The sequence below is a fragment of the Delphinus delphis genome, chromosome 7 (assembly GCF_949987515.2).
Source record: "Delphinus delphis chromosome 7, mDelDel1.2, whole genome shotgun sequence".
NCBI lineage: Eukaryota > Metazoa > Chordata > Mammalia > Artiodactyla > Delphinidae > Delphinus > Delphinus delphis.
In genome coordinates, this window is record NC_082689.1 from 29,020,600 (window position 1) to 29,037,254 (window position 16,655).

Consider the following 16,655-nt stretch of genomic DNA (forward strand, 5'->3'; position numbering starts at 1 on the left):
TACTTATCAATTTTGTTCAATGTAGGATAGAATAAATGTGTTTTAAAAATGTTGAGTTTTATTTTCAAGACAAGTCCCCAGCAAACCTTTTTTCACTAACTGCTCTGAAATTTGGTCCGTGTTTTAAGTAGATTTACTTTGAGGCTTTCCCAGTGCTAATCACAATAGGATATTAAGGACTTTCTGTGCTAATGACACAGAACTTTTCTAGTAGTAACAGTCTGATGTCTTGATTGTTTCTATTTGCATATTGAATTTTTACTATTTTGTCTATAAAATATCCTCATTTCTCAGTTCTTGGTGGGTAACTTGTTATTTACTCTTAGGTGTTTCCTACAGGATCACTTCCAAAGGGTGATACTTTAAAAAGTATCATCAGTATCTTCTAAGGCAACCCATGTAGAGGACATAGACTTTGGAGTCAACCTGGAGCCAGACCTATATTTGAATCTGCTTTTGCCACTTAAGAGACATATGACAATGGGCAAATTATGTGCCCACTCTGAACTTTGGTATCTTCATCTGTGAAAATGGAGCAGTAATAGCTCCCTCACAAGATTGTGGTGAAGATTAGATGTGAACATGTGTAAAATGCCAGGTACAGAGAAAGCATTCGGTATGCAGTAGTTGTAGCAGTGCTCTTTATTTTTGGTTTGCTTGGCTGCCAAATTTCCCTTGTGATCTTCATTTGTTGATTATTTTGTACATTCGGATTCTTTCCATGTGCTTTGCAATGTGAACCTAGGGTCTCTAGGCTATTAAAAGTAGCTAAATATGACTAATACTGAAAATATGCCTTTAGGAGCGCCTTGTTACATAAATCTCTTAGATCTCTAATCTATAAAGCTTTGAAAAAACTCATAATGAGGTTTTTAGGATTTACATTGTAAAATTTTGGTTGAGTTCTTCTATAAGTTGGATGGCTGATATTTACATGTGAAAAACCTCAATGGAAGTCTCCCTCTCCACACCCAAGCAATTTTTATAAACAAGTCTTGACTTAAAGCCAAGAAACTCAAGTCTTTCACCTTGCAGAGAGCCCCATGCAGAGCACAGTCTTGGAAGTCAGGTGGTCCTGGATTTGAACCTCTGTTTGGCTGCTTCCTGGTTGTGTGACCTTGACCAACTTAGTATTTCCAAGTCTGGGTATCTTTATCCATAAAGTTGGGGATAATAAAAATACCTACGCTGGGGCTGCCATGAGGATGAAATAAGACACAGCATAGAAAATGTTTATGTGCCCATACAGCTTGGCACATTGTGCTTAAAATCCTCAAAGTTAACAGGTATGTCATAATTTGTTGAAAATGGTAATAGTGTAACACAAAGAAAACAAAAAACAAGTTCAGTTGAGTCTCAAACAAATTATGTTCTTTGGTCTTGCCTTGCTTTTTGCCTCTTGCGTTTCCTACGTTTAAGATCCTTTCCCTCCCCTAGGTGGTGGTGAGATGATTTGGGAGACTGGGATTGACATATATACACTAACACGTATAAAATAGATAACTAATAAGAACCTGCTGTATAACAGAATAAATAAAATAAAATTCAAAAAAAAAAAAAAAAGATCCAGGCTTCCCTGGTGGCGCAGTGGTTGAGAGTCCGCCTGCCGATGCAGGGAACACGGGCTCGTGCCCCGGTCCGGGAAGATCCCACATGCCGCGGAGCGGCTGGGCCCGTGAGCCATGGCCGCTGAGCCAAAGATCCTTTCCCTCCCCTATTACTCCTGAACATGTCTTCTGCCCCAGTACTTGTCAGTGATCTCTTCCCCATCCCCACACACAATCAGGATAGCATGTTGGGTTGCAGGGGCAGACCTTATTCCAAACTGGCAAGAGGTTTCTACATTCTTCTTCTCTAAGACTGGTATATCCCCCTACAAGTCTGATGGGTTCAGATATTATTTAATTTACTCAGCTAAAGTCAGGAGATAATGATGGCCAACATTTAGTATTCACCTATTAGCACCAGATACACTATGCTAGGTGAGTTAACAAACATTATAACATTTTGATTGTTCATAACAATCAGGCAAGGCAGATACCACTTTTCCTGTGTCTGAGAAGGGTAGCCAGAGGGTTTGAGCCAGTAATTTGCTCAAAGTCACATAGTAGTAAGTGGCAGTATCAATGGCCATCAAGATCAAGTTAATGCATTAATTGGTATGTGATGGCTCTAAATGGTTTTCTACTTCTGGGAAAGGCCCACGCAGACTTCTCATACTGGCACTTATATGTGTGCTATCATAATATCACTTTATTCGTGTAGGACTTTTACCCTTTTCATACCATTTATCCCCTAGCACCACGAATGTGTATAATACATAATGCTAAATGTACCAAGATCCTTGTACATTCCATGCACACACACTTACAGTACATTCACCAATTATACACTGGATGCTGGAGATCTGACCAACAGAATTCCAGACATCAAAAAGCAAATAAACTAGACTTTACGCCTCAACTCAATAATTCCCGTTTAATTTCCCCTGGCAAATACTGAACTTCAAACTGTGTTTGTTCTATAAAGTAGAACTTTCGAAATATTGTGATATGGAGTCCCACATAGTCAGAAGGAGAGACAGCTGAGAAGGGCGATTAAGGTGGATGTGTTTCTTCCATTATGAGTTGAATTTAAGTTTCTCATTTCAGAATAAGTACCAAATTCTGCAATCATTCCAAAAGTGGAAGTTCAGCTCACACTGCATTTTGGGGAAGCTTTAACCACACTAACCATTTAAGGTCAAGCAAACAACCGGTCAACCCTCACAACGTGCGTAGTTCAGCTAAGAGATAATAGGCTCTCTATCTATACATCTCTATATGTCAGCGCCATAGCGCAATTCAGGTCCTCCTCTCACCACCGCAGCTAGGCAGACGGACACCCTCTCTCCAAGCCGCATGGGAAGTCTCACGTTTAAGCCCCCAAGCAAGTTGCCGGCTCCTGCCTGCACCCCACGTCTACAAGGATTCCCTCTATTGTCTTTAACACACTCCCCAGCAAAACGTCCAGTTCCAATCAACTCTAACTGCGAGGCTGACCCCCGCCCGGTCCCCGGCGTCGGCTCAGAAGGCTGGGCGGGCGGGGTGGGGCGGGGCGCGGCGGCACGCACTGGGGCGCCGGCGGGGCTGGGGGCGGGGCCTGCGCGAGGCGCGCAAGGCGGGCCCCCGCCGCTGTTTTCGCGCATTCCCCTTTGTTCTGCTCCATTGTGTGGCGCTTCCTCCTCTGGCGCTTCTTCTCGGCACCCTGGCAGCCTGTGGGGAATTCGTGAAGGGGCTTTTGGTGACTTTTTCTTTCTTCCGCCCTCCTCCCAACCCCCTGGTTTATTTCTGAGGAAGTGAGGAACTCGTTTGCGCTGCCCCGCCCTCGCGGTTCCCTGCCCTCGGGCCTAGAAGGGAGGCGGAGTGGGAAGTGACCTGCCCTCCTCCCCATGCCGGCTTCCTCGTTCTCGCGCCTCGCTCTTCCTCCGGGAGGCATCCTGACCCCGCATTCTGGACTTTCACCTCCTAACCGGCCGCGTCCACGCCAGAACGGCGATACGCGACCCTCTCCCCTCTGAGGGGCGCAGGCTCCGGCCGCCTGGGGCTCCACCTGGCACCCAAGCGAAGGTCGGAGGCCGGTGTGCGGCCCGAGCCCAGTCGCCTCAGCGTACCGGGAGCCGGTGCAAGTGTCGCCGCGACCCTCCCAATCCCTCGCGCTCGCGCTCCCCGGGCGCCGCACGGCCTCTTCAGCCCCCTTATATAGCCCTCTAAAAATAGCTCGCCTCGCACCGCCTTGTAAGGCAGCAGGGAGATTCGCAGCGTGCCAATCCGCGCCCGCCGCCAGGGCCAAGCCCCGCCCCAGGCCCTGCTCCACGCTTCCCATTGGTCCTCAGTGACTTCATGAGCCCCCTGTTTACCATACATGGTCACACGCGGCCTAATGGACGCCCTCCTCCGAGATCCCACGGCTGCGCGGAGAGCCGGGCGGAGGGAGGGAGTTTGGGGAGGGGGAAGAGCAGGAGGAGGAGAAAAGGAGGAGGGGGGGGAGAGACTACAAACTAGCAAGGATGGGGGTGGGGGTGGGGAGGGAAGGAAAGAGGGGGAGAGAAGCGATCGCGAGAAAAAAAAAAATGCCACCTCCCAAAATAAAGAGCAAAGATTGCATTAGGAGCGAACAGCGCTGCAGAAATAGATGGCAGCTTCGTGTCAGTGAGTTTGCATCCCCCTTCCTGATCCACGAGCTGGAGTGATTAGAGCCCTGGAAGGGAATTGTTACTCCCGTGAAGTCCCCTTTTCCTGGCAGCCGTCTGCACTGTACACGCTGGATGCCTCTCTCCATCCACCCCACTCAGTCTCTCCTCTCTCACCTCCTCTCTCCCTCTCTTCTGCATTGATTTTTTTTTTTTTTTCCTTTTTAGTTGACTGAAACAAAACAAAACAAAAGGGCCACTGGATGTCTGCCTCCTTGGGGGGTGAGCCAGACAGACTGACAAACAAACAGACCCAACTGTGTTCGGGGGAGGGTTTCTCCTCCCGTTTTGCCCGGCAGCAGCAGCATGGACGTGTTGGCTAGTTATAGTATATTCCAGGAGCTACAACTTGTCCACGACACCGGCTACTTCTCAGCTTTGCCATCCCTGGAGGAGACCTGGCAGCAGGTGAATGATTTAAATTACTTGTGTAAATCGTGTGGTGGCGGCGGAGACGCAGGGGCTGCGTTGGTGTGGGCTTGGGGTTGAATTTTGTTTGTTCGTTTGTTGAATTCCCCCCCCCCCTTTTTGGCTGTCTGTTGTTTAAAATGTTTTCGGAAACAGTCATCTGCTTACCTCTCCACCCACCCCCTAACCCCTTAGTGTGCTGAGCTGAGCGGCCGGTCGGAGCTGCCTGCGTTTCAGTCACCAACACACATCCTTGCGCACACGTTGTGCGGCTCACTGCCCCCCAGCAGAGACCTGCCTAACTTCTGGGGTTCGGAGGAGCCGGGTGGGAAGGTGGTTTGGGGCTTTACGAGCCATCACAGACGGGTACCGCGTCCCTACATGCACGAGCTCTACCTCCTTGGTACCTTAAATCAGGTTCATCTCTTTCAACTGGTGCTAACGACCGTCAGATGGGGGGGAGGGGGTAGGAGCAAAGCGGAGTGTTTTCCTAGTAATTAGCGAGTATCAGTAAAGAATAGGAACTTGATTTTGAGATTAGAAGCTGGGCAGAAGGAAGAGGAGCCCAGTGATAAAAGGATACTCAAAGCTATCTCGGAAGAGGATGGGAAGATGTGTCTATCTCTTGCTGACCGTGCATTGTAGGTTTCCCCAGTGCGGTGTCTTCGGAAGGAGAACACCGTCTGTGGGTGTCCTTGCTTCTCTTTCGTTTGGTGTGCCTCTCCACTTAGCACAACCTCCGACAAAGGGTGGTGTGTGCTTCCATGCCTCTGACTTTGTTTTAGAGGACTAGTCAAGAAACTCCTAAGATGCTGAAGGGCACCGATGCCAAGTTGGCTAGGCGTCCCAGTGAGGGGGAAGCGGGGCTGGTGACAAGTTCACTGGGCTTTGTGAAGTGGAATAAAGAAAGTGCTGGTTAGTGGAAAGTGCGAGATCTGCTGCGGAAACAGTGGTTTTCTCAGTAAGGATTAGGAGCTGCTGAGGGGACATTCTGCAGGAAAGATGGTGGGTGGGGATGGAGGGACACGAACATTCTTTCAGAATTCTACAGTGTGCATCATGGAACGTGCAAGAAGACAGTTCGGATTTGCACATTGGAAGTGTGAACGTGCACAATCCGTCTGGGAGAAACGTGCTTGCCCTTGGGGCGGGCGGCAGGAGGCTTGGTGTGTGGCTGCTCATGTAACTTCTCTGCTCCGTGACAGCAGCTTGTTAAGGCTAATGAACGGCTGAATTTCCTCCGACAGGATACAAAGCGGGATTTGCCAGTTTGAGCCTGGGATGTAACAGTTGCTGCTTTAGCGAGTGAGGTTTGGCTTGTGGTATAAGGAGCCTATCCTGTGTACCATTGTTGCTAGTTGCTGTTCTCCCCTGATTTCGAGGCTGGAGTTTCTCCAGGTACTGGCCTCTGGTGTCTGTGCTTCCACACATACATTCCTGCCCAAGGATGCTGGCAGATGTGTTTGACTTTGTCTTTCCCTAAATGCACGCACAGCTCACATGTTTCTAGCAGAAGGCATTTCTCCAGTGCATCCTTTCCCCCATCCTTGATGAGACTATCTCACGAAGGGTCTCACTAGAGCTTTTTCCTGCTTTTATTTCACATGCTAATTAAACCAAAAGGTTGCCAGAATTTCATTTTCTGAAATAGTCTTCATTTCACACTGTCAGCCCACTGGTGTTGAATCGGTTGCCTATTAACAACTGTCTAGACAGGTTAGGGAAGAGAATCTGTTGATTTAGTCAGCCTGCCCAAGGCAGCCCTTGTTTGTGACTAACTGTTAAGCAGGGTTGGAGGGAAGAAAGTTGGCTTTATTGGTTACAACGTTCCCTCCTGATGAATCACACAACTTTGTTTGGTTCAAGATTTCACAGTAGTAAAGCCTGCTTTGGGGGAAGGCCTCTCCAGAGGAAACCTGCTTTTCTAGATCTGGTTAGAGCATCCTTGAGAAGGTCTAGATCTGTAAAGAAACATCATTGGTGTGAAAATTAGAGGATGTACTGGATCTTTTGTTTCCTTAGAAGCCTTCTCCGCTTCCCACCCACCTCATCCTTCATCTCACCTCCTTCAGGGCATCTCTAGCTTAGTTTGTATCTGTGGGCAAATAAATTTTCACCCCCCTGTTTCTTGCGTTAATCCTCTCCTACTGCCAACTGCCCTCAGCTTAAAACCCTTTGCCAAGCTCTTTCAGAGGCATGCTCGTAATCCATACTGAAACATGACTTGTGAGGACGCGGTCCTACATGAGACATCGTTCCAAGGAGCTTTCTTCTGTGGGCTCTGTAGTCACAAATGCTTTCTGTAAAGGTGACTGTGCCTCCCAGTTCATGCTGATGACATAACCTCCAACCTCTGTCTCTTCCTTCCTCCCTCTACCTGCCCCCTCCCTCTTGCCTCTTCTGAGTATAAAGGAGGGGAGTGTGGTTATATGCAACTGTTGGTTCTAAATCAACCATCACATGGTGAAATTTTAAGGCTCCTGTGCTCAAATCAGCTCAAGAAGGTTGCTACAAAGAACCCCAGGCAGGAGGAAGTTTCCTGATGCTCTGGGGTAATCAGATTTTAGAGGTCAAATGAGGAGCAGTTATTAGATGTACTCCTGAAAGTGAACAGTGTACCTTGAGGAGATGAGCGAAGTCCAGAGATTCCAGTAGTCTTGATTTGATTCGTAAGAAACAGAGTGGCTTGGATGATAAACTCAAGACCATCTGTGCATTTGAAAATTAAGGATGGACTCTTTGGAGTTTTTATTTTAAACTCAAGTCTGGGATAATAGTTCTGCTTAATAGTCAGTGAGCTTGTCATGGCCCTCTTGTCACAGGGGTCGTCATTTTGACATTGGGTTTTTGGGCAATATTGTCTGAGCCTCATACAGCTCCAACTATGAAAACCATTGTTGGTGTAATTTTTAAATCCAGATGGACATCCTACATTAACAGCTCTCCATTCCTGGGCTCTGACTGCATACTTAAGCATTTGGCCCAAGTAACATCATCCCTGCCTGTCATATAACTGTAAATTACACTGTGCTTATGTGGTCTGTTATTTTATGGAATTCAGCTGACGCACAACTCTTAAGGCTACCAGCCTTAAGCTCTTTGGAAACTTGAAGGAAAATTTCCAAGAGCTGTCTGAGGAAAAGTAGGAAAAAGTCAAAGGTAGGACAGAAACTAAGAGTAGCGTATAGGGTACCACTTGATGATGGATAAAGGGGGACCCATTCATGAGTTTTGTTGCCATTAGAAATCATGATTTTTCTGGACCCACTGCTGACTTGGGAAATAAAAGAGGATTTGGTACAATACTGATGGTTATTTTTCTTTGGGAAGCTACAAAGACTTTTAGAATTTGGATATATTCTTTATACCTAGACTGCTATTTCATGAGTGCAGGTCAAGTAATGATGTTCTAAGTCTATTTGCACTTAGCTTTGCTTCATGCCATTGAGGAGCATGGTATGTTTACTTGAAAACTCTTATGGAATTATGCTTGTTGTTAATGCTGATTCATAATTGGCAGATGGGGTCAGTTTCAGGCCTCCTTTTTGCTCAGAGAAAATTTTCCACTGCTACTGGAAACAAATAAATAAATCATAGAACATTCCTCCCTCCTCCCCCATTCCCCCATTGTTTTAAACTAATGGCATACTTGGCTACTGTAAGAACTACAGCGTCCCCATAACACTGCAATTTCATCTTGGTTTCAGGCACCCTGAAACACTTTTTACAAGGGCCTTTGGTATGAAGCATCTCTAGGGGACAACTTACAAAAATGGTTGCCTGCCAAGAACAGCCTCATGGTGCAAGGGATGGGATTTGATCTGTGAGCTACATCGCTTCTCCTATGTTGGGATCTTGCCTTTGCACTGCCTTCTACAGGCCCGAGCAGCCTGGTGCTGTCTCAGCCAGAAAGACAAAGCAAACTGTAGGGTCCCTGCATCCGCAGGTTTGCCTCTGTCCCCAATTTGCAGAAAACCTTGTCATGAATTAGAATTTCTTGGCAACAGCACCACCCAGGGAAATTTGTAGACACAAAGGAGCCTTGCTAACCACACTGAAAGGATAAAATAGCTGGCTTTTTTTTTTTTCTTTTTTGTATGTGATTTGTGTGCTCTTTAGTTACCATAACTCTATTTTTTTTTTAAATTTGAAACAGTGACTTGATAGATGAAAAAAAAATCAGAACTGCCCCTGTTCTCCAGATTTTCTAAATAAGGATGCAGTCACTCAATAAATGTAGCTTTACAAATGAAAGCACATGTGAATGCCATCTATCACACAGTTGGCCTTTCCATGTTCTTTTTAATTTTAATTTCCATGTTCTTTTTAATAGATACATCTTTGTGTAGATTTAGGGATTCTCAAACATTATCACTCAGTCTACCTGTTTGCAGTTTGGTATTTTGAAGTGAGTGAATGTTACAACGCAGATGTTTTTACTACATCTGTCTTTAGTTGGGGGGATAAAGGAAGTGGTGACTTCTTTGTTCTCCATGAAACTCCCACCCCCACTCCCTACCCTGAGGAGGATGTGATGTTGGGGTCCAATCCATTTAAAGGGCAGAGCAGAAGATGTGACACCTCACCCTGAAATGATTTATGTATGGGTATGTCAGAGACCTTCAGCGTTCAAAATGTGCTCTTCCTCTCTCCCAGCCCATTCTAAATATAAATGCCAGTGGGGGCTATTTGCCTCTCCACTTGAACGGGAATAGTTTAGAGAAGGTCCTAATGGAGCTTTCAGTAGCCATTCTCTTATAAATCTTCAGATTCTTCTCCCTTCAGAGAATTCCTGTATTTTAACTTTTTGAGTACGAGAAGGCAATGCAGTCTTCTTTAATCACTGTGTGCTTATTTGGGAGAGAAGACAGTTTCCTCTGGCCAGTCCGAACTGGCTCATGTTGATGGGATAGCTGGCCAGATCGGGTGGCAGACACCCGCTATCTCTGCAGTTTGTCAGTAGCGTGCAAGGGGTTTTAAATCACCTTTGCTGGACTCCATGATTGGTGAATGCAGAGAACGCCTCTGTGATTCCGGTTCACTCAATCTATCAGTTAGCATGTATGTTTGGAATTGGGATTTGCTGAAAGTTTAGGACAGCTCCCCAACGTAACCTGAGCGGTGCCAGAAGGGTGAGGGGTGGAGATTTATCTCTCTACAAATAAACCCCTTTGTTTCCCCAAATTAGCTGAGTGCTTGCTTAGCATAAACAGGTGGAAATATTTTAACCCAAATTGCCAAATCTTACCTAGTACAGTGATTAGGAAGCTCTATAAGTACTAATGGTGTTAAAGTCGGTGGAGCAAGATGCAGCATCTAATCATTAATGTTACATGCAACATCCACAAGTTAAGAAACACTCCTCCTCCCAGTTACATTGTGTGCTCATTTTAGAGCACCCGCGTGAGAAGCTATCCTTACTTAGTTTAATTTAAGTGTTCCCCAAATCAAATATCGCATTACTGGAGCAGGCTTTTACCTAAGATCGGTCATGATCTTGTTCCTCTCCCTTCTTGTTCCTTGGCCTTCATTTTCTGCTGCTAATTTGGAGAATCATTTCTCCTGCCTTGAATCCTTTTTGTTTTCCTCACTTGGCATTTTGCTGTGACCCTGAGAACTTGGTCCTGCTAAGTGTATTGTGTCCGTTGCACTCTCCATTAGAGCAGCTTCCAGCTGCCCCATCCACCACATGCGTGACATAGAGATGGACAGCGGGGGGTCGGCAGCAGCTTTGTGATCAGTCCGGAATCAGCCTGCTTGAGGTGGGAGTGACTTCTGATTTCATAGTGATACCATTCCTGACTGAGCATTACTGGAACAGGCTTTTACCTAAGATTGGTCATGCCTCTGAGATGGTAGAGGCAGTCAGTCACACCTTGTGGGCTTTTCTCTGTTTATATTAAAATATGGAAAATATTTCACCGCCAGTACTTCATTCCTTTGCTCTGGTTATGTGCAAAATACTGTTTGGGTGATGCGAATTTGAATTGGATATAGTTCTGCCCTCTATGAGCTTGACTTCAGTAGGGGAGAGTGAGCATGTTCAGAATTAAGTAATACAGTATTAGAACACAGCTGCCAAAAAAAAAAGAGATTTTAAGTCCAGTATTTGAACACTGACCCATGCCTCTCTGTGCTTACCCACCTCGTTACAACCTTGTTTATAAAACATACTTGAGATTTACTAAATTTTCTTAGGCTTTTTTAGCTAATGGTGTAATGGGGCTGGTGGCCCTTTTAGGGCAGATGAGTCGACAGTGTGAATGAATACGCATGTCCATAATGACCAGGAAACAGCATCCATGTCTGTGTCATTCGGAAATGATTATAGGTAATTAAAATAATTAATGTAGAGCCATATGCAATATCTATTTCTGAATATGGGTTTATTGACATTTCCTGAGGTCATATTGAAAGTCAAGCCCCAGGCCTTGTACCAAAGCTAGACCCAGAGAATTTTAGAATTTCAAATCCTGAAAGGGTCTTGGTTTCTTTAACTCTAAAACACTAGGCTAGGACCAAATGATTGTTGAAGCCAGATGAAGCATTGAACCTTCCAAGGTCACCCAGCTGTTGTTAACATGGATGGTGGTCCCAGGCCCAGTACTCTTTCAGATGCCCAAATCAGTTTGCTTGCTTTTCATCACACTGTTCTGAATATACTTTGAGTCACTTCTCATCTTTCCTCCTCTCTCTTTCCCCCTCTCCCCTTAAAGGGAAGCAAGAAAACCCCCATTTTACTTTGAACAATACTAGTACATGGAATTTTTGAATTGTCTGGGCCCTAAACCAAGATATTGAATATCTTGGAGAAAGCTTATGTGTGTAATTTAATCTCTTTTCCATTTTTAATAATGTGTGGTAACCTGGAAAATGTACACTGTACTGAAAAAACAAAATAAAAGCCCCCAATTGCAACTCCAGCCTTATGAAAAAAAGTGCTGTCACTTAAATGATAACAAACGGAGCGAGAGTAAGAAGGGTGCATTGAGATATATGCGGTAGGGAGTTGGATGGATGATAGAACTGGGGTTTTATGTGGAAAGCGTCAAATGCGAAGTTTTGAAATGCTTTGTCTCTGACAACTTGCCAACAAAGGGACTGCATGAAACTGTAGCAGTTATCATGTGCCAATTCAGAAAAATCTCTTTTGAAGTGTTTTAAAATTTCTTGAGAGGGTTGGATGGGCAGTGAGGTTGTAATGTTTTACAAATTTAAACAAAAAACATTGCACATTGTGATAAGCAGTTGGGAAGAGAGACAACTTCTGTGCGGTTTTTAAAAAGTCCTTATGGGGTGGGAGGGTGAAGCCAAGGCTCAATTTTCAGTGTCCCTAGTGAGGAAAGGAAACGCAGGGTGCTCTTCACTCTGCTCAGTGACTTTTGGCCCTTCTCCACCCAATCTCTAGTATAGTTATGATGGTGAAAATTCTCTCTTGAAACTTGGCTCACAGATTGGTTTCACCTCTAAGATCTTAGAAACTGAAGATTTCTTCCCAAATGGAGACTTCTTTATTTCTTCAAAGCTGTAATGTACAGCTCCAACTCCAATATTTTCCTGAGTTTCAGGCCCACATTTTTGAACTGGAAACCTGGGGCTGACACTTAAGGCTTTTGGGGTTGTCCCATGAAGACCTCAGCTGAATATGTCCCAAAGCTTGAACACGTCAACTTCTTTATTTCTTCAAAGCTGTAATCTACAGCTCCAACTCCAATATTTTCCTGAGTTTCAGGCCCACATTTTTGAACTGGAAACCTGGGGCTGACACTTAAGGCTTTTGGGGTTGTCCCATGAAGACCTCAGCTGAATATGTCCCAAAGCTTGAACTCGTCAACTTCTTTCCTCCCTTTCCTGGCTTCCCTGTTTCTTTTATTGAGTTGACCTTTCTTCTGTGATCCAGGTTTGAAGGTCCAGCCATCTTTGTCTCCTCTCTTTCCCTTCACTCTGATTGGTTGAAAAATCCCATTGATTTGGTTCTTACAGTACGTCACCATGGTCTACCACTTTCTTCTTGCTCTGCCATTGCCCCAGGGCAGCCCCATCACCTCAGCTGGACTGACTTTCTGCCTCCATCACCATGCTCCAAACTGTCAAGGGGGCCCTCTTTTACATACGATGAGGCCAAATGTCTAAGAGTCACGATGTTCCAAGACTGGGTCTAGGTAGTAGTCACAAGTTTCCCCCTTTGTTACCATGTGCGGTAACCGCCATCCAAATTGGATGACTGTACTTTTCCTGCTTCTCTCTTCATTTATGTCATTTCCTTCAGCCTTTTCCTTCTTCTTCCTCTTTGAGTCTCTTTGTCCAAATTCTACCCATCCTTTAACTTTCAGATGGTTGCCACATCTTCCAGGAAACTCCCTCGCTTTCCCTTGGCCAACAGTAATTGCTGCTGTTTCTATACTCTTGTGTAGAACTTTTTACTTCCTCATGATGCTTTTCAGTTTTGTCCTGTAGTATAGTTTTTCTTTTCTTTTTTTTCCCCCATTGCCTTATTTTTCCAGTTAGGTTGCATGATTTAGAGCAGAGTCCATGCCTTGGTTATAATTTTGATAATAAACTTTTAGTACATAACCCTTCAGGTTCTTAGAAAGCCTTGCACGTGGTAGATACTCAATAGATATTTAGGGCTTAATGATGTGACTTAAGATTTGACTATGTCTGTAGTAATGGTTCACAACTGTGGCTGCACCCCAGACCAATTAAATCAGTATTCCTTTGGGTGGAACCCAGGTATCAGTGTCGTTTTGTTTTTGTTTTTTTATAAATTTATTTTATTTGTTTATTTATTTATTTATTTTTGGCTGCTTTGGGTCTTCGTTGCTGTGCATGGGCTTTCTCTAGTTGCAGTGAGCAGGGGCTACTCTTCGTTGCAGTGTGTGGGCTTCTCATTGCGGTGGCTTCTCTTCTTGCGGAGCACGGGCTCTAGGCGTGCAGGCTTCAATAGTTGTGGCATGTGGGCTCAGTAATTGTGGCCCGTGGGCTCTAGATCGTAGGCTCAGTAATTGTGGCGCCCAGGCTTAGTTGCTCCACGGCATGTGGGATCTTCCTGGATCCCACGTCCTCTGCATTGGCAGGTGGATTCTTAACCACTGCACCACCAGGGAACTCCCTCAGTGTTTTTATAAAGCTTCTGGGTGATTCCAGTATGCAGCCAAGGCTTTGAGCCATTAATCTATAGAGGGTTAATATCAGAGATACCAGAGTTGCAGGTGGCTACTACTTATATGGAAATATTTCATTTCTTGTATAACTTGGAATCTAAGTGTAATAGAGGTTTATAATAAAGCAGGACAGTGGATGTACTTCATCCAGCTCCTCGGTTAATAGCAACTGTCCAAGTGTTGTTTCATCTTCCTTGTTTTACTTTCCCTTACCCTAAAGTGTTTCTCATTTAGCTCACATTTCCTATGACCCACTAGAGGTTTGCTTAACCTGGTCAAATTCCATTTCTGGTACCTTTGTGGTGGTGGGCATTAAACTCCAACCATGCCGTGCTTCAAATAATTCATTCTCAGCAAGCTCTCGACCATGATTTTCCACTTACCTCAGCCTGCTCTGTGGTTTTAAAGGGATGGATGCATGCACAAACATTTGTTGGATGATGCCAGATAGGCATTAGGTAGCAGCTCTACATATTTCTTTCTGACCTCACTGTTTGCAAGTAGACTCTGTTTATAAAGAATTTCAAAGGACCCATGTTTCTAGTAAGAGGAGCAAAAATAAACTGTGGAAGAATTGCCGCTGAGGACATTCAGGCAAGGAGGCTGCCTCCTCATCCATAGAAGGCTTTAGCTCTTGTGGTAATGACTGTGGGCATGTGGCGATGTTCACAAAGAAGCCTTAGAAATGCCTCTATTTCAAACTGTGATGTTTGCAAAAATGTATGTACTGTAGCTACATCCTTTCATCTATAAACTGTCTTTGATGGGGGTACGGTTGGCAAGAGAGAACATCATGAGAGGAGCTCAGAGCTTAGGGTTGAAGGATATCTTTTGGAAAGCTCAACCCGGCTGTGAAAATGGCAATTAGCTGTGGAGCAATTGCTCTGCAAGGAAGTGTCCGCCTGCTCCTGACCCCGCTTTCACACTCACCTTGCAGAGCCGAGGTAGCAGGAATTCAATGGCGTGGTCACAGTGCTGGCTCTTATTTTTGGAGAGGCAGCAAATTCGCTCATCACACAAAGGAGTGGAAATAGATTGCCCCAGCCCTACCTTTTGAGCTCTTAGTGTTTGTTCATATGGCCACTGTAGAGCCTGTTAATAGAGCACAGTTCCTGCCTAAGGGGTGAAGGATGTCTTCTGTGAGGAGGCCTCTGTGTAGGACTGATTCTCCAGTGAGCTCCCTGAGATGCTGCTCAATGACAGACTGCGTCTCTGGCTTTGCTTTCTGCGTTCCAAGATGGCTCAGCCCTCCCCTGTGCATTTGCCTCCCTATATCAAGGTCCTTGCTTTCTTTGATATGGACCAAGATATGATTTCCTCTGTGACGGAGATGTTCATGTTGGCTTGTGAGAGTCTAACAAACATCTGTATTGAACTTTTTTTCTTAAGGGCTCAGGGTGTTTTGCTCAGGACCTCTTGTCATCGGCACATTCTTTTTGTAACTAAGGAACGGACAGGTATTACAGAATTTCCCGTTCAGAGGTGAGAAAATTGGGGCAGAGGAAGATTAAGCAAGTTGTCTTAATGTGGCCGCAAAGCAAATGAGTTGCAAAACCAGTGGTGGAACACACTTCCCTCTTCCTTTTTTCCACTTGGCTATTCTGCCTCTTATCATAATAAGCATCATAATAATATCTAATATCTGTCAAATACTTCCTAGAGATGATCTCATCTGAGCACTTTATGTGCATCATTTCATTTAATCCTCACACCAACCCTGTGAGATACATATTCTTCTTATCCCCACTTTACAGATGGAGACATTGAGGTTCGAGTTATTAAATGACTTTGCCTAAAGTCACACAACTTGTAAGTGGTTGAGCCAGAATGCAAACCCAGGCAGTATGCTCAGGACTCCAAATTTTTACATTTATACTGACTCCTAGTTAGGCAGGAGACACCAGGGCAAGAGCCAAAGGTCATGGCCTGGGACTCAGTGGAACTGTTTGGGTTTGAACAGCTTTCTGGTCTGTCTTCTTTCTGGGCCTTGGTTTTCTCATCTGAAAAAGAACTGGGTTGTGCTAGGGCTCCTTAATGTTGTAGTGTTTGTAGTAGTCAAATTACACGAGGCCTTGAAATCAGACAGAGCTGGAACCTTGAGAAAGTCACCTAACGTCTCTGAGTCTCATTCTGTCATGAGTGGAATGGAGTTAATAATGCCTAGGTAAGGGCAGGCATGTTGGCTCTCTGGCCCAGTGTCTGGTACATGGCATCCACTCAACAAATGCTCTTTCCTTCCCCGTTTTCAACCATCCTTCCTCCTGTTGAAAACAGTGCAGAGTGACACAATGCTCTTTTTCTAAATAGTATCACTGGTCTCTCTAAGATCCCAGTGATTCTGGAATGTCTAAGAGAAGGTGAATGATGAAAGGCCAGGCCAGGGAGAATGCTGGGCATTGGACATGGTGTTCCTTTATCCATCCCACAAGAGAGCTCTCATGAAGTCACTGGTGCGTAGAAGTGGGGAAATACTAGCAATATCCATTGTCCCCAAAACTCAGCCCCCTTTGATATCCTTGGAATTTGCTTGACTTGCTCACACAAATGTCCAACTCGTTCCCTTTCTTTCCAGTCTTACTTCTGACTTACTTCCCTTAAGTTTTTCCAGCATGCGGTTATTTTTCTTTACGAGCCAGAATTAGGCACATATACTATAATACAGTGCTGGTTACTACACCTGCCTTTTCTGCCTTACCTGATGACTGAGCTTACAGCAGCTTATGAGAGTGAATCAGGTTTTATGAGATCTATAAATATCTCCGATAGGATTTTTATTTCATTTCCCCCCTTCAAATAAGACATAATGGAAGCAATCACATACACAAGGAATATTCTTTCTGTGATAAAGTGGG

General features: G+C 44.9%; 1 protein-coding gene across 4 annotated transcripts in view; it reads left to right on the plus strand.

Moving 5' to 3' along the window:
- Positions 1 to 4,089: 4,089 nt before the first annotated feature.
- The window catches only part of KLF7 (KLF transcription factor 7), a 108,866-nt gene continuing 96,300 nt past the window's right edge, over positions 4,090 to 16,655 (plus strand). For all 4 annotated transcript variants that reach the window (XR_009520114.1, XM_060016221.1, XM_060016222.1 and 1 more), the window contains exons 1-2: positions 4,090 to 4,190; positions 4,400 to 4,639. Coding sequence is in view for 3 of the 4 variants with exons in the window: in XM_060016221.1 (XP_059872204.1) it covers positions 4,538 to 4,639 (102 nt within the window). In the remaining variant the exon portion in view is untranslated. The remainder of the gene's footprint in view (positions 4,191 to 4,399; positions 4,640 to 16,655) is intronic.